General features: G+C 45.2%; 1 protein-coding gene and 2 long non-coding RNA genes across 10 annotated transcripts in view; 1 reads left to right on the top strand and 2 right to left on the bottom strand.

Annotated features, from left to right (window-relative positions):
• Positions 1–10923: 10923 nt before the first annotated feature.
• On the top strand, positions 10924–12200 carry LOC127930029 (uncharacterized). 2 transcript variants are annotated; one of them, XR_008136567.1, is made up of 5 exons: positions 10924–11049; positions 11188–11301; positions 11378–11605; positions 11644–12110; positions 12162–12200. It is a non-coding gene; the product is annotated as an uncharacterized LOC127930029 (long non-coding RNA). The 2 variants fall into 2 exon arrangements; XR_008136566.1 differs by having other exon boundaries at positions 11340–11605.
• A 557-nt stretch (positions 12201–12757) lies between these two features.
• On the bottom strand, positions 12758–14512 carry LOC118377002 (uncharacterized). The gene is made up of 3 exons (XR_008136569.1): positions 14477–14512; positions 13498–13610; positions 12758–13218 (listed from the first exon to the last, which is right to left on the bottom strand). It is a non-coding gene; the product is annotated as an uncharacterized LOC118377002 (long non-coding RNA).
• A 3052-nt stretch (positions 14513–17564) lies between these two features.
• LOC118376996 (meiosis inhibitor protein 1-like) overlaps positions 17565–24148 on the bottom strand; it is a 7826-nt gene continuing 1242 nt past the window's right edge. Inside the window, exons 4-9 of one of the 7 annotated variants that reach the window (XR_008136553.1) lie at positions 23281–23703; positions 23076–23136; positions 22388–22485; positions 21892–22069; positions 20874–21022; positions 17565–18079 (exon numbers count right to left, since the gene is read on the bottom strand). Coding sequence is in view for 3 of the 7 variants with exons in the window: in XM_052518882.1 (XP_052374842.1) it covers positions 17919–18079; positions 20874–21022; positions 21892–22117; positions 23076–23136; positions 23281–23403 (720 nt within the window). In the remaining 4 variants the exon portion in view is untranslated. Of the gene's footprint in view, positions 18080–20873; positions 21023–21891; positions 22118–22387; positions 22486–23075; positions 23137–23280; positions 24014–24148 lie in introns of all 7 variants that reach the window. The other 6 variants (XR_008136554.1, XM_052518883.1, XR_008136556.1 and 3 more) reach the window with 6 other exon arrangements.

Genomic DNA, 24148 nt, shown 5'->3' with positions numbered 1-24148 from the left:
GACCTCTATACAAGGTGGAATCAGAGGAAGACTCCAGCAACCCAAGCCATAGACTGTTCTCTCTGTTCTACCTGCTACAGCTTCTAACCCCAAGCCAAAAGACTGCTAAACAAGGCTGCTAAATAGCTAATCAAATGGATACCCGGGTATACAGTGGGGCAAAAAAGTATTTAGTCAGCCACCAATTGTGCAAGTTCTCCCACTTAAAAAGATGAGAGAGGCCTGTAATTTTCATCATAGGTACACTTCAACTATGACAGACAAAATGAGGAAAAGAAATCCAGAAAATCACATTGTAGGATTTTTAATGAATTTATTTGCAAATTATGGTGGAAAATAAGTATTTGGTCAATAACAAAAGTTTATCTCAATACTTTGTTATATACCCTTTGTTGGCAATGACAGAGGTCAAACGTTTTGCTGGTATTTTGGCCCATTCCTCCATGCAGATCTCCTCTAGAGCAGTGATGTTTTGGGGCTGTTGCTGGGCAACACAGACTTTCAACTCCCTCCAAAGATTTTCTATGGAGTTGAGATCTGGAGACTGGCTAGGCCACTCCAGGACCTTGAAATGCTTCTTTACACTCCTTTGTTGCCCGGGCGGTGTATTTGGGATCATTGTCATGCTGAAAGACCCAGCCACGTTTCATTTTCAATGCCCTTGCTGATGGTAGGCTTTGAAACTTTGGTCCCAACTCTCTGCAGGTCATTCACTAGGTCCCCCCGTGTGGTTCTGGGATTTTTGCTCACTTTTCTCGTGATCATTTTGACCCCACGGGGTGAGATCTTGCGTGGAGCCCCAGATCGAGGGAGATTATCAGTGGTCTTGTATGTCTTCCATTTCCTAATAATTGCTCCCACAGTTGATTTCTTCAAATCAAGCTGCTTACCTATTGCAGATTCAGTCTTCCCAGCCTGGTGCAGGTCTACAATTTTGTTTCTGGTGTCCTTTGACAGCTCTTTGGTCTTGGTCATAGTGGAGTTTTGAGTGTGACTGTTTGAGGTTGTGGACAGGTGTTTTTTATACTGATAACAAGTTCAAACAGGTGCCATTAATACAGGTAACGAGTGGAGGGCAGACGAGCCTCTCAAAGAAGAAGTTACAGGTCTGTGAGAGCCAGAAATCTTGCTTGTTTTTAGGTGAGCAAATACTTATTTTCCACCATAATTTGCAAATAAATTCATTAAAAATCCTACAATGTGATTTTCTGGATTTTTTTCTTCTCATTTTGTCTGTCATAGTTGAAGTGTACCTATGATGAAAATTACAGGCCTCTCTCATGTTTAAAAGTGGGAGAACATGCACAATTGGTGGCTGACTAAATACTTTTTTGCCCCACTGTACCTGCATTGACCCTTTTAATAACTAAATCTCACAAACACTGGACTCTACCCACACACAAACACACACTTACACTGACACCCCAACACACACAGTACATATGCCCACACACACATAACATGCGCATACAGGCATTCTGACGCCACACACACACACTTTCACACTCACCACATACGCTGCTGCTACTGTCGATTATCTATCCTGTTGCCTCGTCACTTTACCTGTTACCCATGTGTACAAAGCTACCTCAATTACCTCGTACCCCTGCACAACGACTCGGTACTGGTACTCCCTGTATATACAGTTGAAGTCGGAAGTTTACAAGCACTTCGGTTGGAGAAAGCAAAACTCGTTTTTCAACCACTCCACAAATTTGTTGTTAACAAACTATAGTTTTGGCAAGTCGGTTAGGACATCTACTTTGTACATGACACAAGTAATTTTTCCAACCATTGTTTACAGACAGAATATTTCACTGTATCACAATTCCAGTGGATCAGAAGTTTACATACACTATGTTGACTGTGCCTTTAAACAGCTTTAAAAAATCCAGAAAATGATGTCATGTCTTTAGAAGCTTCTGATGGGCTAATTGACATCATTTGAATCAATTGGAGGTGTACCTCGGGATGTATTTCAAGGCCAACCTTCAAACTCAGTGCCTCTTTGCTTGACATCATGGGAAAATCAAAAGAAATCAGCCAAGACCTCAGAAAAAATATTGTAGACCTCCACAAGTCTGGTTCATCCTTGGGAGCAATTTCCAAACGCCTGAAGGTACCACGTTCATCTGTACAAACAATAGTACGCAAGTATAAACACCATGGGACCACGCAGCCGTCATACCTCTCAGGAAGGAGACGCGTTCTGTCTCCTAGAGATGAACGTACTTTGGTGCGAAAAGTGCAAATCAATCCCAGAACAACAGCAAAGGACCTTGTGAAGATGCTGGAGGAAACAGGTACAAAAGTATCTATATCCACAGTAAAACGAGTCCCATAGCAACATAACCCGAAAGCCCACTCAGCAAGGAAGCCACTGTGCCAAAACCGCCATAAAAAGCCAGACTAGAGTTTGCAACTGCACATGGGGACAAAGATCGTACTTTTGGGAGAAATGTCCTCTGGTCTGATGAAACAAAAATAGAACTGTTTGGCCATAATGACCATCGTTATGTTAGGAGGACAAAGGGGGAGGCTTGCAAGCCGAAGAACACTATCCCAATCGTGAAGCACAGGGGTGGCAGCATCATGTTGTGGGGGTGCTTTGCTGCAGGAGGGTCTGGTGCACTTCACAAAATAGGTGGCATCATGAGAAAGGAAAATTATGTGGATATATAGAAGCAACATCTCAAGATATCAGTCAGGAAGTTAAAGCTTGGTCGCAAATGGGTCTTCCAAATGGACAATGACCCCAAGCATACTTCATAAGTTGTGGCAAAATGGCTTCAGGACAACAAAGTCAAGGTATTGGAGTGGCCATCACAAAGCCCTGACCTCAGTCCTATAGAACATTTGTGGGCAGACCTGAAAAAGCATATAGGGAGGCCTACAAACCTGACTCAGTTACACCTATATATCCAGCTCTGTCAGGAGGAATGGGCCAAAATTCACCCAATTTTACTTATATATATATATATATATAGAAAGCCAGTATGAGGGTTTGCCGTCATGCTAGAATGAAAGAATGCGTGGAAGAGAAAACATCTGTAGAGTTCAAAAAGTACTTGCACTCAAATCATAAAAAGGAATAACCCAAGGAGACTGAGATGCAAAAATAATAGAATTAATTGAATCCATGCTCGGAAGAATATAAAAAATGAAAGGTGCTATACCTTGCACTTTCACACAGATTGTAATGATGTACAGTAGCTATGCAGTCATTCAGCGATACCGGACACAGAAACCAGGCTAACCTTCCAAAGAATGCTGACTAAATCAGTTTATAGCTCTACAACTAACCACAATATGAATGATCTTTTTCTGTACTAAACTTCTAAATACTGTACCACATGGCAGTTATGTACATATTGTGGCTTAATTCCTTTTCCTCATTTAACTGGAAGATGTGAATATTGTGTATTTTGTTGTTCCTGGAGGCTGTTGCTATAGCGACAACCAAAAGATACCTGTGTTGTTATTTTTACTAGTTACTGTTATTCATTATTCATTATTCACTGTGTATTTATTCCGTGTGTCACTATTTCTATTGTTATCTTTAACTCTGCATTGTTGGAAAAGGCCCCGTAAGGAAACATTTCACTGTTAGTCTACACCTGTTGATTTGATTGGTCTGAGTCTGGTACCTGTAGATGGACTTCTCCTTTGCAGAAACTGCAGCAGAGACCCCAGGCAGTTCACTGACACACTGAGCAACAGCTCCTGCTTCTGGAAGAGGCGGAGGACAGAAAGACATTTAGCCAGCTGGAGGGATGAATAGATGAGAGAGAGAGAAGATATTAAGCCAAACAGAGGGATGGAAAAGAGAGAGAACCAGATAGAACGAGAGAAAGAGAGAGAGTGAGGGATTATTTAATAATGCATTACCTCCCACTCCATAGCCACCCCTACTGAGGCAGTGACTAGTGATTAGTGTCCCAAAATAGTGAAGTAGGGCAGATGGCTATAGAGAGGAGGTCCACAGAGAGTTCCAGTCTAATCCTGGAAGCCAGTGCAGACTCACATCATCGGCTTAGTGGACCGAGGAGGAGCTACGCTCCACAGAGCAGCCACTGATATGGAATTATTCAACACCAAATTGGTTATATAGGAAGAGGGACACATTAAGTGCATTCTTCACTATACATACACAGCATAGACTAAACTATGCTATAGAGACAGCGGGAGAGACAGGAGGAGTTGAAGACACTTCATGTAGAGTTACTGTGAGCTCTGACCCAGACATTAAGTGATGACAGTAACGATACGCAGTATTTATGAAGTGTGTTTATCCCCATAACCCTGCCATTAACACCAGTGTACTATGCATAGAATAGAAAAGGCTGCACTGTAGAGAAAGAGAAACAGAGGGCAGAAAGGAAGGACACATTTGAGTGCTTTACCACATCAGCCTTGTGTTCTACCAGGGATGATTGTCGAACAACAATGAAAACAATGAATCAATGGAAAATGGAGGAATAAAAACAGTATGGGGAAGAACTCTGTAGTGTTAACAGCTCTGTAGTGTTAACAGCTCTGTAGTGTTAACAGCTCTGTAGTGTTAACAGCTCTGTAGTGTTAACAGCTCTGTCGTGTTAACAGCTCTGTAGTGTTAACAGCTCTGTAGTGTTAACAGCTCTGTCGTGTTAACAGCTCTGTCGTGTTAACAGCTCTGTAGTGTTAACAGCTCTGTAGTGTTAACAGCTCTGTAGTGTTAACAGCTCTGTCGTGTTAACAGCTCTGTAGTGTTAACAGCTCTGTCGTGTTAACAGCTCTGTAGTGTTAACTGCTCTGTAGTGTTAACAGCTCTGTAGTGTTAACAGCTCTGTAGTGTTAACAGCTCTGTCGTGTTAACAGCTCTGTAGTGTTAACTGCTCTGTAGTGTTAACAGCTCTGTCGTGTTCACAGCTCTGTCGTGTTAACAGCTCTGTAGTGTTAACTGCTCTGTAGTGTTAACTGCTCTGTAGTGTTAACAGCTCTGTAGTGTTAACAGCTCTGTAGTGTTAACAGCTCTGTAGTGTTAACAGCTCTGTCGTGTTAACAGCTCTGTAGTGTTAACTGCTCTGTAGTGTTAACAGCTCTGTCGTGTTCACAGCTCTGTCGTGTTAACAGCTCTGTAGTGTTAACTGCTCTGTAGTGTTAACTGCTCTGTAGTGTTAACAGCTCTGTCGTGTTAACAGCTCTGTAGTGTTAACTGCTCTGTAGTGTTAACAGCTCTGTAGTGTTAACAGCTCTGTCGTGTTAACAGCTCTGTCGTGTTAACAGCTCTGTAGTGTTAACTGCTCTGTAGTGTTAACTGCTCTGTAGTGTTAACAGCTCTGTCGTGTTAACAGCTCTGTAGTGTTAACTGCTCTGTAGTGTTAACTGCTCTGTAGTGTTAACAGCTCTGTAGTGTTAACTGCTCTGTAGTGTTAACTGCTCTGTAGTGTTAACAGCTCTGTAGTGTTAACTGCTCTGTAGTGTTAACAGCTCTGTAGTGTTAACTGCTCTGTAGTGTTAACAGCTCTGTAGTGTTAACAGCTCTGCAGTGTTAAAGGCTCTGTAGTGTTAACAGCTCTGTAGTGTTAACTGCTATGTAGTGTTAACAGCTCTGTAGTGTTAACTGCTCTGTAGTGTTAACAGCTCTGTAGTGTTAACAGCTCTGTCGTGTTAACAGCTCTGTCGTGTTAACAGCTCTGTAGTGTTAACTGCTCTGTAGTGTTAACTGCTCTGTAGTGTTAACAGCTCTGTCGTGTTAACAGCTCTGTAGTGTTAACTGCTCTGTAGTGTTAACTGCTCTGTAGTGTTAACAGCTCTGTAGTGTTAACTGCTCTGTAGTGTTAACTGCTCTGTAGTGTTAACAGCTCTGTCGTGTTAACAGCTCTGTAGTGTTAACTGCTCTGTAGTGTTAACTGCTCTGTAGTGTTAACTGCTCTGTTGTGTTAACTGCTCTGTAGTGTTAACTGCTCTGTAGTGTTAACAGCTCTGTAGTGTTAACAGCTCTGTAGTGTTAACTGCTCCGTAGTGTTAACAGCTCTGTAGTGTTAACTGCTCTGTTGTGTTAACAGCTCTGTAGTGTTAACTGCTCTGTAGTGTTAAAGGCTCTGTAGGGTTAACTGCTCTGTAGTGTTAACAGCTCTGTAGTGTTAACTGCTCTGTAGTGTTAAAGGCTCTGTAGTGTTAAAGGCTCTGTAGTGTTAACAGCTCTGTAGTGTTAACTGCTCTGTAGTGTTAAAGGCTCTGTAGTGTTAACAGCTCTGTAGTGTTAACTGCTCTGTAGTGTTAACAGCTCTGTAGTGTTAACAGCTCTGTAGTGTTAACTGCTCCGTAGTGTTAACAGCTCTGTAGTGTTAACTGCTCTGTCGTGTTAACAGCTCTGTAGTGTTAACTGCTCTGTAGTGTTAAAGACTCCGTAGGGTTAACAGCTCTGTAGTGTTAACTGCTCTGTAGTGTTAACTGCTCTGTAGTGTTAAAGGCTCTGTAGTGTTAACAGCTCTGTAGTGTTAACAGCTCTGCAGTGTTAAAGGCTCTGCAGTGTTAAAGGCTCTGTAGTGTTAACAGCTCTGTAGTGTTAACTGCTCTGTAGTGTTAAAGGCTCTGTAGTGTTAAAAGCTCTGTAGTGTTAACTGCTCTGTAGTGTTAACAGCTCTGTAGTGTTAACTGCTCTGTAGTGTTAACAGCTCTGTAGTGTTAACTGCTCTGTAGTGTTAACAGCTCTGTAGTGTTAACTGCTCTGTAGTGTTAAAGGCTCTGTAGTGTTAAAGGATCTGTAGTGTTAAAGGCTCTGTAGTGTTAACAGCTCTGTGGTGTTAACAGCTCTGTAGTGTTAACTGCTCTGTAGTGTTAACTGCTCTGTAGTGTTAAAGGCTCTGTAGTGTTAACAGCTCTGTAGTGTTAACAGCTCTGTAGTGTTAAAGGCTCTGTAGTGTTAACAGCTCTGTAGTGTTAACTGCTCTGTAGTGTTAACTGCTCTGTAGTGTTAAAGGCTCTGTAGTGTTAACAGCTCTGTAGTGTTAACTGCTCTGTAGTGTTAACTGCTCTGTAGTGTTAACTGCTCTGTAGTGTTAACTGCTCTGTAGTGTTAACAGCTCTGTAGTGTTAACAGCTCTGTAGTGTTAACTGCTCTGTTGTGTTAACAGCTCTGTAGTGTTAACTGCTCTGTAGTGTTAACTGCTCTGTAGTGTTAAAGGCTCTGTAGTGTTAAAGGCTCTGTAGTGTTAACTGCTCTGTAGTGTTAAAGGCTCTGTAGTGTTAACTGCTCTGTAGTGTTAAAGGCTCTGTAGTGTTAAAGGCTCTGTAGTGTTAACAGCTCTGTAGTGTTAAAGGCTCTGTAGTGTTAAAGGCTCTGTAGTGTTAACTGCTCTGTAGTGTTAAAGGCTCTGTAGTGTTAAAGGCTCTGTAGTGTTAACAGCTCTGTAGTGTTAACTGCTCTGTAGTGTTAACAGCTCTGTCGTGTTAACAGCTCTGTCGTGTTAACAGCTCTGTAGTGTTAACTGCTCTGTAGTGTTAACTGCTCTGTAGTGTTAACAGCTCTGTCGTGTTAACAGCTCTGTAGTGTTAACTGCTCTGTAGTGTTAACTGCTCTGTAGTGTTAACAGCTCTGTAGTGTTAACTGCTCTGTAGTGTTAACTGCTCTGTAGTGTTAACTGCTCTGTGGTGTTAACAGCTCTGTAGTGTTAACTGCTCTGTAGTGTTAACAGCTCTGTAGTGTTAACAGCTCTGCAGTGTTAAAGGCTCTGTAGTGTTAACAGCTCTGTAGTGTTAACTGCTATGTAGTGTTAACAGCTCTGTAGTGTTAACTGCTCTGTAGTGTTAACAGCTCTGTAGTGTTAACAGCTCTGTCGTGTTAACAGCTCTGTCGTGTTAACAGCTCTGTAGTGTTAACTGCTCTGTAGTGTTAACTGCTCTGTAGTGTTAACAGCTCTGTCGTGTTAACAGCTCTGTAGTGTTAACTGCTCTGTAGTGTTAACTGCTCTGTAGTGTTAACAGCTCTGTAGTGTTAACTGCTCTGTAGTGTTAACTGCTCTGTAGTGTTAACAGCTCTGTAGTGTTAACAGCTCTGTAGTGTTAACTGCTCCGTAGTGTTAACAGCTCTGTAGTGTTAACTGCTCTGTCGTGTTAACAGCTCTGTAGTGTTAACTGCTCTGTAGTGTTAAAGGCTCTGTAGGGTTAACTGCTCTGTAGTGTTAACAGCTCTGTAGTGTTAACTGCTCTGTAGTGTTAAAGGCTCTGTAGTGTTAAAGGCTCTGTAGTGTTAACAGCTCTGTAGTGTTAACTGCTCTGTAGTGTTAAAGGCTCTGTAGTGTTAACAGCTCTGTAGTGTTAACTGCTCTGTAGTGTTAACAGCTCTGTAGTGTTAACAGCTCTGTAGTGTTAACTGCTCCGTAGTGTTAACAGCTCTGTAGTGTTAACTGCTCTGTCGTGTTAACAGCTCTGTAGTGTTAACTGCTCTGTAGTGTTAAAGACTCCGTAGGGTTAACAGCTCTGTAGTGTTAACTGCTCTGTAGTGTTAACTGCTCTGTAGTGTTAAAGGCTCTGTAGTGTTAACAGCTCTGTAGTGTTAACAGCTCTGTAGTGTTAACAGCTCTGCAGTGTTAAAGGCTCTGCAGTGTTAAAGGCTCTGTAGTGTTAACAGCTCTGTAGTGTTAACTGCTCTGTAGTGTTAAAGGCTCTGTAGTGTTAAAAGCTCTGTAGTGTTAACTGCTCTGTAGTGTTAACAGCTCTGTAGTGTTAACTGCTCTGTAGTGTTAACAGCTCTGTAGTGTTAACTGCTCTGTAGTGTTAACAGCTCTGTAGTGTTAACTGCTCTGTAGTGTTAAAGGCTCTGTAGTGTTAACTGCTCTGTAGTGTTAACATCTCTGTAGTGTTAACTGCTCTGTAGTGTTAACAGCTCTGTAGTGTTAACTGCTCTGTAGGGTTAACAGCTCTGTAGTGTTAACTGCTCTGTAGTGTTAACAGCTCTGTAGTGTTAACTGCTCTGTAGTGTTAACAGCTCTGTAGTGTTAACAGCTCTGTAGTGTTAAAGGCTCTGTAGTGTTAACAGCTCTGTAGTGTTAACAGCTCTGTAGTGTTAACTGCTCTGTAGGGTTAACAGCTCTGTAGTGTTAACTGCTCTGTAGTGTTAACAGCTCTGTAGTGTTAACAGCTCTGTAGTGTTAAAGGATCTGTAGTGTTAAAGGCTCTGTAGTGTTAACAGCTCTGTAGTGTTAACAGCTCTGTAGTGTTAACTGCTCTGTAGTGTTAACTGCTCTGTAGTGTTAAAGGCTCTGTAGTGTTAACAGCTCTGTAGTGTTAACAGCTCTGTAGTGTTAAAGGATCTGTAGTGTTAAAGGCTCTGTAGTGTTAACAGCTCTGTAGTGTTAACTGCTCTGTAGTGTTAACTGCTCTGTAGTGTTAAAGGCTCTGTAGTGTTAACAGCTCTGTAGTGTTAACTGCTCTGTAGTGTTAACTGCTCTGTAGTGTTAACTGCTCTGTAGTGTTAACTGCTCTGTAGTGTTAACAGCTCTGTAGTGTTAACAGCTCTGTAGTGTTAACTGCTCTGTTGTGTTAACAGCTCTGTAGTGTTAACTGCTCTGTAGTGTTAACTGCTCTGTAGTGTTAAAGGCTCTGTTTAAAGGCTCTGTAGTGTTAAAGGCTCTGTAGTGTTAACTGCTCTGTAGTGTTAAAGGCTCTGTAGTGTTAAAGGCTCTGTAGTGTTAACAGCTCTGTAGTGTTAACTGCTCTGTAGTGTTAAAGGCTCTGTAGTGTTAACTGCTCTGTAGTGTTAACAGCTCTGGGGTGTTAACAGCTCTGGGGTGTTAACTGCTCTGTAGTGTTAACAGCTCTGTAGTGTTAACAGCTCTGGGGTGTTAATAGCTCTGTAGAGTGAGTGAGTAAGTGTGTGTGTGAGTGAGTGAGTGAGTGAGTGAGTGAGTGAGTGAGTGAGTGTGTGTGTGTGTGTGGTGTGTCTGACCTGCAGCAGGAGGCCTTAGAGTGCGGTGATGAGGCAGTGGGCCCCGTAGGATCCCAGTGGGTACCGAGAGCTGTCTGTGTCCCCCAGGGGCCTCTGTCCTGCCCCAGGGCCAACACTCACACACAGCACTGGAGACTCCAGGTCAACATCTAGAACAGCCTGCAGCAGCCTCAGGGAACTAGCTGTGGGGTGGAAGGCGAGGGAGGAGAGGCAGAATGAGGGAAGACAGAGGAACGAGAGGATGTGGAGGGGGATGGGGTGGGATTCAAGGAGATTTGGAGTGAGGAGAGGGAGAACGTGGGCAGAGAAGAGAGAGGGGAGAGGTTGAAAGAGGACCCTTTTGTCAAACACTCATGTACACTGAGATATTAGACCCCTCTAAGGGAGAGAAGAGACAATTAGCGATAGCAGAAAGAGAGAAGGAGAGCGAGAGAGAAAACAGAGGGAGGAGGCGGTAGAGGAGGAGAGAGAGACCGTAGATCACCCTGACAGCCCAGCGGGACATTTCTATCCCAACTCCTCTGTTGGAGGAAGGAAAACATAACAGAATTAAAGCCTGTGTAACAATGCTGCTTTGCTCTGCTTAGTGTGGTGGAGCGTTGTTACCCAGTAAGAGGCTGCCTGTCTTCCTCTTCCCAAAGACCAGGGCCTGCACCGTGCTGCCCAGGTTCAACCTGATGCTTCTATGGACCTTGGGATTCAGAAAGGGAAGAAAATGACAAGACATGATAAGACAACAACCATAGAACTAGGAATGTAATTTAACAGGATCTCTATGTCAACAACGCTCTCTGTTCAACAACACACTGTCCTACAGTACAAAAAGACAAATGTATTGTCTAACATCAAGGTCTCTGATACATTTTTCTGTTTTGAGTGCTGTATTCAATGTGTGTTCCATTGTCAGCTGTAGAGGACAGTGTGTCTCCCCTGATAAGCCCCTTGCTCCTGTCCTCACTCCAGTGTGTCTTCATAAGGGTGTACATTGTGTAGCCTGTGTAAAGGTCTTCATAAGGGTGTACATTGTGTAGCCTGTGTAAAGGTCTTCATAAGGGTGTACATTGTGTAGCCTGTGTAAAGGTCTTCATAAGGGTGTACATTGTGTAGCCTGTGTAAAGGTCTTCATAAGGGTGTACATTGTCTAGCCTGTGTAAAGGTCTTCATAAGGGTGTACATTGTGTAGCCTGTGTAAAGGTCTTGATAAGGGTGTACATTGTGTAGCCTGTGTAAAGGTCTTCATAAGGGTATGTGTAAAGGTCTTCATAAGGGTGTACATTGTGTAGCCTGTGTAAAGGTCTTCATAAGGGTGTACATTGTGTAGCCTGTGTAAAGGTCTTCATAAGGGTGTACATTGTGTAGCCTGTGTAAAGGTCTTCATAAGGGTGTTCATTGTGTAGCCTGTGTAAAGGTCTTCATAAGGGTGTACATTGTGTAGCCTGTGTAAAGGTCTTCATAAGGGTGTACATTGTGTAGCCTGTGTAAAGGTCTTCATAAGGGTGTACATTGTGTAGCCTGTGTAAAGGTCTTCATAAGGGTGTACATTGTGTAGCCTGTGTAAAGGTCTTCATAAGGGTGTACATTGTGTAGCCTGTGTAAAGGTCTTCATAAGGGTGTACATTGTGTAGCCTGTGTAAAGGTCTTCATAAGGGTGTACATTGTGTAGCCTGTGTAAAGGTCTTCATAAGGGTGTTCATTGTGTAGCCTGTGTAAAGGTCTTCATAAGGGTGTACATTGTGTAGCCTGTGTAAAGGTCTTCATAAGGGTGTACATTGTGTAGCCTGTGTAAAGGTCTTCATAAGGGTGTACATTGTGTAGCCTGTGTAAAGGTCTTCATAAGGGTGTACATTGTGTAGCCTGTGTAAAGGTCTTCATAAGGGTGTACATTGTGTAGCCTGTGTAAAGGTCTTCATAAGGGTGTACATTGTGTAGCCTGTGTAAAGGTCTTCATAAGGGTGTACATTGTGTAGCCTGTGTAAAGGTCTTCATAAGGGTGTACATTGTGTAGCCTGTGTAAAGGTCTTCATAAGGGTGTACATTGTGTAGCCTGTGTAAAGGTCTTCATAAGGGTGTACATTGTGTAGCCTGTGTAAAGGTCTTCATAAGGGTGTACATTGTGTAGCCTGTGTAAAGGTCTTCATAAGGGTGTACATTGTGTAGCCTGTGTAAAGGTCTTCATAAGGTACATTGTGTACATTGTACATTGTGTAGCCTGTGTAAAGGTCTTCATAAGGGTGTACATTGTGTAGCCTGTGTAAAGGTCTTCATAAGGGTTATAAGGGTGTACATTGTGACAGAACCCTGAACTGAATGAGTGTGCTGCAGGGTGACGATTGTGTAGCCTGTGTAAAGCAGACGGTGCAGCACATCAGGGCAGACATTGAGCAGCACAGCAGGGCAAAGGTCTTCATCAGGGTGACATTGTGCAGCACATCAGGGCAGACGAGAGCAGCACATCAGGGTGTAGATTGTGAGCAGCACATCAGGGCAGACGAGAGCAGCACATCAGGGCAGAGGAGAGCAGCACATCAGGGCAGACGAGCAGCACATCAGGGCAGAGGAGAGCAGCACATCAGGGCAGTGTAGCCTGTGTAAAGGTCTTCATAAGGCAGCACATTGGGCAGACTGAGAGCAGCACATCAGGGCAGACGATTGTGCAGCACAGCAGGGCAGACGAGTCAGCACATCAGGGCAGACGAGTGCAGCACATCAGGGCAGACGATTGTGCAGCACATCAGGGCAGACATTGAGCAACATCAGGGCAGAGGAGAGCAGCACATCAGGGCAGACGAGGCACATCAGGGCAGAGGAGAGCCTGTGTAAAGCACAGCAGGGCAGACGAGAGCAGCACATCAGGGCAGAGGAAAGCAGCACATCAGGGCAGACGAGAGCAGCACATCAGGGCAGAGGAGAGCAGCACAGCAGGGCAGACGAGAGCAGCACAGCAGGGCAGACGAGAGCAGCACATCAGGGCAGACGAGAGCAGCACAGCAGGGCAGACGAGAGCAGCACATCAGGGCAGAGGAGAGCAGCACAGCAGGGCAGACGAGAGCAGCACATCAGGGCAGAGGAGAGCAGCACATCAGGGCAGAGGAGAGCAGCACATCAGGGCAGACGAGAGCAGCACAGCAGGGCAGACGAGAGCAGCACATCAGGGCAGACGAGAGCAGCACATCAGGGCAGACGAGAGCAGCACAGCAGGGCAGACGGAGGAGAGAGGGAAGAGGAGAGGTCCAGCGTAGCCTGCAGTTGTTCCATCAGCCCGGCGTTACACAGCAGCATGGACACAGCTGGGAGGAGAAAACAAAAAGAGATCACACTCAAGATATTGTCCAATATATAAAACATAATACCAATTTAATGTGTGGGTGTGTTGTGTGCCCTTGTGAATGGCACCGACTGGTTCTGTACAAGTATGTGCCTCTCTTACAGGCCAGACGGCACAACACAATCTGTGTCTCTGGGGACTGTGTGAGTGAGAGAGAGAGAGGCAGGTGGCAGAGTGTATGAAGGCTGCTCGATGTGCTGCACTTAATGAGAAGGACAGGGTGGCAGACTGAGTTTGTCACCTCTGTCAGTGCAGTGAGGGGGAGGGACAGGCACAGACAGCAGTACAGGGAGCTGAAGGCTGGCAGCAGACACTCCGTGTTGGAGGCTTGCAGCTTCCCTGCCAGGTTACTCACTGGAACGCGCCCATAGTAAGACAGGAGACAAAATAAGACATCAGACAGAATGCAAGATCATAACATCTGTAGTCGGAAGAAAGCCGACATGTTATTGATACTTAAATATTACTTTCATCTACAAATTCAGCTTATGCTTATGGCATATGTTTTGTTGATGTGAGCAAAAACCCTAAGGCATTTATATATCGATTGAACTGATATTGAATGTAGAGAGTGAGTACAGCGAGAGTACAGAGTGAGTACAGCGTGAGTACAGCGTGAGTACAGAGTGAGTATAGAGTGAGTACAGCGTGAGTACAGGCATTTATATATACAGATTGAACTGATATTGAATGTAGAGAGTGAGTACAGCGAGAGTACAGAGTGAGTACAGCGTGAGTACAGCGTGAGTACAGAGTGAGTATAGAGTGAGTACAGCGTGAGTACAGAGTGAGTATAGAGTGAGTACAGCGTGAGTACAGCGTGAGTATAGAGTGAGTATAGAGTGAGTACAGAGTGAGTATAGAGTGAGTATAGAGTGAGTACAGCGTGAGTACAGAGTGAGTATAGAGTGAGTACAGCGTGAGTACAGCGTGAGTATAGAGTGAGTATAGAGTGAGTACAGAGGGAGTACAGAGTGAGTACAGAGTGAGTATAGAGTGAGTACAGCGTGAGTACAGCGTGAGTATAGAGTGAGTACAGAGTGAGTACAGAGGGAGTACAGTGAGAACAGCGAGAGTACAGCGTGAGTACAGAGTGAGTACAGAGTAAGTACAGAGTGAGTACAGCGAGAAATAGTGGAGAAGTTATGACGTTGGACCAAAAGCTATAGAGCTGAGTGAATTATGCATGACTGACTCCTTTTTTGACCCTGTGACCTCACCGTGGTAGGCAGTTTGAAGTGGATGCCGTCCATCTCATTCTCAGTGGAGCCACTGGTCTGCATCAGGCACAGCAACCTCAGAGCCAGAGGGAGAGAGCCCACGGCTAGAGATTGGGAGAGGGATAAGGGGGAGAAATAATTAACTAGAGATTGGGAGAGGGATAAGGGGGAGAAATAATTAACTAGAGATTGGGAGAGGGATAAGGGGGAGAAATAATTAACTAGAGATTGGGAGAGGGATAAGGGGGAGAAATAATTAACTAGAGATTGGGAGAGGGATAAGGGGGAGAAATAACTAACTAGAGATTGGGAGAGGGATAAGGGGGAGAAATAATTAACTAGAGATTGGGAGAGGGATAAGGGGGAGAAATAATTAACTAGAGATTGGGAGAGGGATAAGGGGGAGAAATAATTAACGGGAGCGAGAGATGAAAGAGCAAGAAAGAGGCCAAAAACACTCATTTCCATACTCCCCTGGCTGCATTTGATTTACATTAGATAGTCACCCTACAGCATTATAGGTTAATATAAAGTATATAAACTCAGCAAAAAAAGAAACGTCCCTTTTTCAGGACCCTGTCTTTCAAAGATAATTTGTCAAAATCTAAATAACTTGGCAGATCTTCATTGTAAAGGGTTGTAAACACTGTGTCCCATGCTTGTTCAATGAACCATAAACAATTAATGAACATGCACCCATGGAACGGTCGTTAAGACACTAACAGCTTACAGACGGTAGGCAATTAAGGTCACTGTTATGTGAACTTAGGACACTAAAAGAGGGCTTTCTACTGACTCTGAAAAACACCAAAAGAAAGATGCCCAGGGTCCCTGCTCATCTGCGTGAACGTGCCTTAGGCATGCTGCAAGTAGGCATGAGGACTGCAGATGTGCCCAGGACAATAAATTGCAATGTCCGTACGGTGAGACGCCTAAGACAGCGCTACAGGGAGACAGGACGGACAGCTGATCAGCCTCACAGTGGCAGACCACGTGTAACAACACCTGCACAGGATCGGTACATCCAAACATCACAACTGTGGGACAGGTACAGGATGGCAACAACAACTGCCCGAGTTACACCAGGAACGCACAATCCCTCCATCAGTGCTCAGACTGTCCGCAATAGGCTGAGAGAGGCTGGACTGAGGGCTTGTAGGGCTGTTGTAAGGCAGGTCCTCACCAGACATTACCGGCAACAACGTTGCTTATGGGCACAAACCCACAGTCGCTGGACCAGACAGGACTGGCAAAAAGTGCTCTTCACTGACGAGTCGCGGTTTTGTCTTACCAGGGGTGATGGTCAGATTCGTGTTTATCGTCGAAGGAATGAGCGTTACACCGAGGCCTGTACTCTGGAGCAGGATCAATTTGGAGGTGAGGGTCCGTCATGGTCTGGGGCGGTGTGTGACAGCATCATCTGACTGAGCTTGTTGTCATTACTGGCAATCTCAACGCTGTGTGTTACAGGGAAGACATCCTCCTCCCTCATGTGGTACCCTTCCTGCAGGCTCATTCTGACATGACCCTCCAGCATGACAATGCCACCAACCATACTGCTCGTTCTGTGTGTGATTTCCTGTAAGACAGGAATGTCAGTGTTCTGCGAATGTCAGTGCCAGCGAAGAGCCCGGATCTCAATCTCATTGAGCACGTCTGGGACCTGTTGGATCGGAGGGTGAGGGCTAGGGCCTCACAGCAGGTGAGGTGCCTTGTACTTGCATGTGCCTCACAGCAAGAACTGGCAAATCCGGTGCAGTCCATGAGGAGAAGATGCACTGCAGTACTTAATGCAGCTGGTGGCCACACCAGATACTGACTGTTACTTTTGATTTTGACCCCCCCTTTGTTCAGGGACACATTATTCAATTTCTATGAGTCACATGTCTATGGAACTGGTTCAGTTTATGTCTCGGTTGTTGAAACTTGTTATGTTCATACAAATATTTACACATGTTAAGTTTGCTGAAAATAAACACAGTTGACAGTGAGAGGACGTTTCTTTTTTTGCTGAGTTTATTCATGCAAATTAAATCGTGCAGCGTGTTCTAGGGGGAGAGCTGATGGTAACTAGTTAGTTCAACCCCCCAGAGTGGACATATAGTTGTGGTGTGCCCTTGAGCTACAGAAATGAACCTACACAACCTCAATGGGTATCCATCCGCCGGAGAGCAACGTCAAAGCACATTTTCTTCTATTGCGTTTGATATCAACTGCAACATATAAAGTGTTGATCCCATGTTCCATGAGCTGCAATTGTAAAAAAAAATCCCAGAAATGGTCCATACACAGAAAAAGCTGTTAGTGAGCATTTTTCATTTTCCAAAATAATCCATCCACCGGAGAGGTGTGGCATATAAAGAAGCTGATTAAACAGCATGATCATTACACTGAGGGCTTCCTTCCCTATATTGCTGTGGACAGCAAAAGGTCACTTTTATAATGTGTTGTTTGTCACACACAATGCTACAGATGTCTCAGGTTCTGAGGGAGCGTGAAATTGGCATGCTGACAGCAGGAATCTCCACCAGACCTGTTGCCAGAGAATTGAATGTTCCCTTCTCTACATCGTTTTAAAGAATTTGGCAGTACGTCCAACTGGCTTCACAACCGCAGACCACGTAACGACGCCAGCCCAGGACCTCCACATCCGGCTTCTTCACCTGCGGGATTGTCTGTGACCAGCCTCACGGACAGCTGATGAAACTGAGGAGTATTTCTGTCTGTAATAAAGTCCTTTTGTGGAGACATAGTCTGATTGGCTGGTCCTGGCTCCCCAGTGGGTGGGCCTATGCCCTCCCAGGCCCACCCATGCCTGCGCCCCTGCCCAGTCATGTGAAATCAATAGATTAGGGCCTAATGAATTTATGTAAATTGACTGATTTCCCTATATGAATTGTAACTCAGTAGAGTTGTTTAAAATTGTTGCATGTTGCATTTCTATTTTTGTTCAGTATACATGGATCTTCTTTACCAATTATATTTGTAACATGAGGATATATGGCTATTATATAGATAAACTATATATCTAAATAATGGTATACTCTCATTTTTTCTCCTCACCTCCTGTCCCCTGGCTGCTCTCCAGGCCCAGTCTCTGGAGCACCTGTAGCAGAGTGGGTCTGAGTAGGGTACACAGGCCGGCCTTACAGCCCCGCCGGCCCTGCAGGAAACTCCCCAGCACCTCTACAGCACGTTCTGCCAGGGGAGCCTCCCTGGTACACACCATGCCCTACAGACACAGAGAGGCAGGGGTTCATGCAGAGAGCTGGGGTTGGCAAAGACAGTACAGTACACGGGGTCTCCCTCCCGCAACAGCAAGTTCAGTATGACAGTGGGGCTCTTCTTCAGCAGAGTCAGCAGGGCTGTGTTGTCTGGATCCTGGTTCTGCTCTGACGGGCCCTCTGTCTTCTTACTGTTTGTGTCTGACTGCAGTGTGGCCTCAGCACGGTGGGACAACCACAGCTCCAGGACCCGGGGCCCAAAGTGCTCGGCCAGCTCTGGGTAGCGGAAGAGGAAGTGTAGGAGTGGAGGGTGGTGGGTGTAGAGGGAGGCGAAACTGGGGCTGGAGGACAGGGCCTTGCTGATGCAGTTTAGAGGAGCCTGGACAAGAGAAGGGGGGGACAGAGGACTAAAGAAGGAGAAGGAACTTACAGGTGCACAACTCTGATGCTTAAGGTCATTTGTTGTGACTTGACTAACAAGAAACAGAGGAGTTATGGCTTTGTACATTCATCAACCACTTCATTTACCAATAAGTTGTTGAGGAATAATGGAGACTTGCAGAGCCATGTCCTTAATTCCCTCGTGAGTTCCAAATGTCTCTAACAGTCGCCCCTGCCTGAGTTTTCTCATGCACGTGATGTCAGAATGCTCTCACTGTTCCATGTGATTGTTACGCAACAGGACAGTTACCCGCGCTGCCCTCAAACCAAGGCACGCTGCCTGCTAATTATATATAGGCTATGTTTCAACTTGTCAATTTCAAATGATTTTCTAACAACAGTTTGAATTCAGGTGTGTTCCGCCTCCTCGTTAATTTCCATAAGAACTAGCCCATTTCACTGCTGCGGACAATTTATGTTTGAGGCTTTACTGAGCGGACAAACTTCTCTCTTCAAAGAGAGCCCAAGCACTTCCCCAGTGTTGCCCCAGATCATGTATGAAGACATTGCGCATCTCCAGTCAGAACAGGCCTTGCACAAACGTTTCCCCCCAGCTCATTTTCTGGCTGGCGCCTGCATTGTGTTGTTTTCCTTACAAGGTTGTTTTCCTTACAAGGTTGTTTTCCTTACAAATTGGACTTTGGACATGTGTGCATTCCTATCAAAGTAAGTGGCTTATTTTCTGTATATCTTGTTGTTTCTGCTGTAGCACACCATATGTATGTATGGATCATAATGTCTTTACTATTTTATTCACGTTTTCAAGTACTGGTGACAAATCATGCATTCCGATTCTTTCATAGATTGTACTGGACACACATGATGTGTGTGAAATACTTTTTTGAATGTAGTACTGATTATGATGAGCTATTTGCCAGCTATGTGTGGCACCGTGTTTGTTGACATCATACAATGCATTCTGGTTGTTACGTAAGCTTCTGTCAGACCAAAGATGTTATACCAAGGGATAGTTCACTCAAATGAATTATGGTGCTTTCAAGACAACTGTAAAATCACGATGTCAATGATCTTCAGATCGGAAAGTCGGAGCTCTAGAAAGAGGCCCGAGTTCCCAAGTTGGAATTCCGAGTTTTATGACCATTCAGAGTTGACCGTTTTTTTTTCCAGAGTTTCCAGTTGTCTTTGAATACACTGAAGTCGGAGATTTCCCAGTTCCCAGTCATTTTGAATGCGACATCAGATTGTAACTTTAGTACCTCAGGGTTGCCAGCTCAGACCCCCTTTTCCAGGGGTTTAATTTGAATTAGTATAAACTTCCCCCCTGGAGCTCGAGGGCGCCGGGCTCCCCAGTATTAATCATTCCTGCCACCATCATTACGCACACCTGCTTCCTTCGTCACGCGCATCAGCGATCCTTTGTACTCACCTGGACTCAATCACCTGTTATTTCCTTCCCTACATCTGTCTGTCCCCCAGCTCGGTTCCCCGCTTCCACATTAATGTTCCTATGTTGTTTTGTTACCCGTGTGCTGATGCTGTGTCTGTTTTGTGCCTTGTCTGTTCCTCATTAAATGTTTGACTCCCCGTACCTGCTTCTCGACTCCAGCGTCGGTCCTTACACATAGTAATATTTCCTGCATCATATCCCCCCATAATACTTTCCCCCCATTTCTACCCCCCACAAACTTGAAAACCCTCCATAAATTAAATTAACCCCACCACAAACTGCCCTAAAATGGTTTCATCCCTGTTTAGCTTTCACGCTACGGTTAGGCTAGGCAGTAGGCTTGTATCTGGTGTGATGATCTGTGAGGTGAAAACATTTTCTTTGCTTTGTGATTTGTCAAATATAGTAAACAGCTTGTCAAGTCATGTGCTCCGGTTCTTGTATATACTGTAACAAGTACATCGACGATTTGTAATATGCTGAAAAGTGGCTAACCTAAGTTCATATTTTTCTGGCAATGAGCGCAGCCATCTTTGACTTTGTTTATTTGCATCTTATAGTGAATGGCATTCTGGGATTAGAGAGGATTTGCCAATCCAAACATAAAAACCATGGTTACCATCATAAAGAATTTAGCTGCTGTCAGCTTAGTTGACACGCATTTATTTTCTAAACAACATTACATTAGTCTCTTGTGCTCACCAGAGATGTGGTACATCAGCACAACCTGTCATTTAGACTGGTTTACGGAATGAGTTTGGCTGTGGATGTGTTCCGCGTGATGCTTGGATAAAGAAATTTGCATTCATCTTTTACAATAAAAGGTCAAATTGAGGAATAAAGTTTAAGACGTTTATTTTCCATCAGTACCATAAAATATTTAGATGCTGTTCAGACAACAATGCTGTTAAGATGCGTTTGTTGCGTCATATGTTCTGTTGCTACTGTTCCAATCACATATTTGAGATCGTACGCTGCAGGGAGCACTCATCAACGATCACAAATACGTGATCATACGCGTCAAAGGGTTGAGGACTAGAGTTGTGTTAGCACTGTTGTGGACATAAAAGGGAAAACTCTCTCTCTTTCGGTATCATTATTACCCAGCTTTAAAAAAGAAAGGCATATATAGTTGATGTAACTCCATAACCGAGTTCCAAGAATGAAGAGTGTTAGTTGGAGCCTTTTGCACCAAAGTGGGTTTTCATTGACTATAACTTCAGTTAAAAACTTCAAGGAATGAACAACCCTTCTGCAATTTATTACATGTTGTTAGAGCGCCAGCAGCCCACTATTATCATCCTATTGAAATGAGTTGACTTACCCAGTCCAGGTCGGGGCTCTTGTCCTGTGTGACAGACAGCAGGTAGAGGGCAGACCTGAGCACACAGGGAGGCAGGGCCGAGTCTCCCTGCTCCTGCACCGAGCACAGCAGTCACCACACAGGAGAACACCGTGGAGTCAGGGAGCAGCCTGGTACACACACACACACACACACACACACACACACACACACACACACACACACACACACACACACACACACACACACACACACACACACACACACACACACACACACACACACACACAACGTTTTATGATGCACGTGCACACACACAACGATTGATGGTGCAGTGATAGGTACAGGTAGTGTATTGTATTGTACACACACTGAGTGTACAAAACATTATGAACACCTTCCTAACATTGGGTTGCACCCTTTTTTCAGAATAGCCTCAATTAGTCGGGGCATGGACTCTACAAGGTGTCGAAAGCATTCCACAGGGATGCTGGCCCATGTTGACTCCAATGCTTCCCACAGTTGTGTCAAGTTGGCTGGATGTCCTTTGGGTGGTGGACTATCCTTGACCAACACGGGAAACTGTTGAGTGTGAAAAACCCAGCAGCATTGCAGTTCTTGATACATTCAGACCAGGGCGCCTGGCACCTACTACCATACCCCATTCAAAGGCACTTAAATCTTTTGCCGCTTGAACCTCTGAATGACACACATACACAATCCATGCCCCAAGGCTTAAAAATCCTTCTGTAGCATGTCTCCTCCCATTCATCTACACTGATTAAAGTGAGTTTAACAAGTGGCATCGATAAGGGATCATAGCTTTCACCTGGATTCACCTGGTCAGTCTATGTCATGGAAAGAGCAGGTGTTCCTAATATTTTGTAGACTCAGTGTATACACACACACGCACACACTCACATACATAACCCTCTCATGCTAAGTAAACCACTGGCTGCAGTAAACAGACATCTTTCAAAGCAATGCCGTTTTGTTAATAACCATACAACTGAGCCAGTGTCTACATGTCCCCAAGTACCTGTCTCCATGCCGCAGGGCCAGGTGCAGCAAAGTGAGCAGACAGTAGTGAGTGGCCCTGGGGCCGGCAGGGTCACATTGGGGCCCTGGGGACTCACACAGCAGAGAGGGCCACTCACACACACGACAACACAGAGAGGGCAGGCTGGACCTCAACACAGCCTCTATCTCCTCACAGTCTAGGGAACAGAGAGAGAGAGAGAGAGAGACAGAGAGCGATAGAGACACTCAGAGAGAGAGAGACAGAGAGCGATAGAGACACTCAGAGAGAGAGAGAGACAGAGAGCGAGAGAAAACACACTGATACCAGTTCTCAGTAGACCTTTTCATTATTGAATTGCATCACAGTCACAAACAGGACATCCACACCACGCGTTACCCGGCATAATAAAGTCCAAAGGCCTTCTCCACAGACTTTAAGTGCTACAAAGTGCTTTACCGTGACATGAAACCTTAATGCTACTGTGTTTTTCGTGGCTAATGTGTTGTGTCAGTACCTTGTGGGAGGATGCTGGCTACAGGGTCTGGTTGGGACAGAAGAGACACACTGAGCCTCTGCAGAAAACCACAGTGGACTGCATTCAGAGCTAGGTTTCTACCGTGAGATGAGTGAGTGAGTGTGAAAAAAAGAAAGAGAGGGACAACTAAGAAAGGTAGATGTTTTCTTCTGTACACTATATCTAATAATGGTATCAAACCTACTCCTGTGTGCAGTAAGTGTTCTGACTTAGCATTTCAATTTAGTTAAAAAAAAAACCCAAATGCACTTTGGACTCAGTTTCATTACAGCTCATAGGGGAGAGTTAAAGTTAGTGAACCTCAAGCACAACCACATAGCCAGGCTGGCCTGTGAGCTTCCTCTTCGTCTGCACACCAGACAGACAAGACTGATCCACGGATGAGAGAAGAGCCGTCATGGCCAGACTGAAACCAAGTGACGTGAAAGAAGCTTCTGTGTGTCACCTCTCACTTTCCTGGGCACTTTTACTGGGTCAACTCAATAACAAGTCCACACTATAACAGAGCCATTAGCAATTACCTGTCTGGGGGGGTGATAGTGGTCTGTGTGTGTGTGTGTGTGTGTGTGTGTGTGTGTGTGTGTGTGTGTGTGTGTGTGTGTGTGTGTGTGTGTGTGTGTGTGTGTGTGTGTGTGTGTGTGTGTGTGTTCTCAGGTTCTCCTGTTACCTGTTTCCTGCATAGAGGACAGCTTTGTGCTCCAGAGCCAGCCTGAAGAAACCAGAGGGTGCTGGAAAGAAGAGAGGAAGAAGAATGGAGGAAGAGGGGGATGAGTCGGAGGTATGGTGGGAGGACATAGACATGGGTCATTATACCTGGGGGCAAGGAAAACAATGATGGAAAGAAATGATCCCACTACCCCCGGACAACATACCCTCAGTTTGGCAGCGAAGAGGGGCATGAGGGAGGGTAGAAGGGAGAACCGGTACGACAGGATGGAGAAGAAGTGCTGGAGCACCTGGGCTATGGGGGCGGGGCTCACAATGCTTCTACACATGTAGACACATGGTGCATGAACATGTGTGTGCTAGGGGCGGGGCTCACAATGCTTCTACACATGTAGACACATGGTGCATGAACGTGTGTGTGCTGGGGGCGGAGCTCACTGTGCCTCTACACATATAGACACATGGTGCATGAACGTGTGTGTGCTGGGGGCGGAGCTCACTGTGCCTCTACACATGTAGACACATGGTGCATGAACGTGTGTGTGCTGGGGGCGGAGCTCACTGTGCCTCTACACATGTAGACACATGGTGCATGAACGTGTGTGTGCTGGGGGCGGGGCTCACTGTGCCTCTACACATGTAGACACATGGTGCATGAACGTGTGTGTGCTAGGGGCGGGGCTCACAATGCTTCTACACATGTAGACACATGGTGCATGAACGTGTGTGTGCTAGGGGCGGGGCTTACAATGCTTCTACACATGTAGACACATGGTGCATGAACGTGTGTGTGCTGGGGGCGGAGCTCACTGTGCCTCTACACATGTAGACACATGGTGCATGAACATGTGTGTGCTGGGGGCGGAGCTCACTGTGCCTCTACACATGTAGACACATGGTGCATGAACGTGTGTGTGCTGGGGGCGGAGCTCACTGTGCCTCTACACATGTAGACACATGGTGTATGAACGTGTGTGTGCTGGGGGCGGGGCTCACTGTGCCTCTACACATGTAGACACATGGTGCATGAACGTGTGTGTGCTGGGGGCGGAGCTCACTGTGCCTCTACACATA

Source organism: Oncorhynchus keta, chromosome 5 (assembly GCF_023373465.1).
Source record: "Oncorhynchus keta strain PuntledgeMale-10-30-2019 chromosome 5, Oket_V2, whole genome shotgun sequence".
In the NCBI taxonomy this organism is placed as follows: domain Eukaryota; kingdom Metazoa; phylum Chordata; class Actinopteri; order Salmoniformes; family Salmonidae; genus Oncorhynchus; species Oncorhynchus keta.
This window is presented reverse-complemented; position numbering and strand designations above follow the sequence as displayed.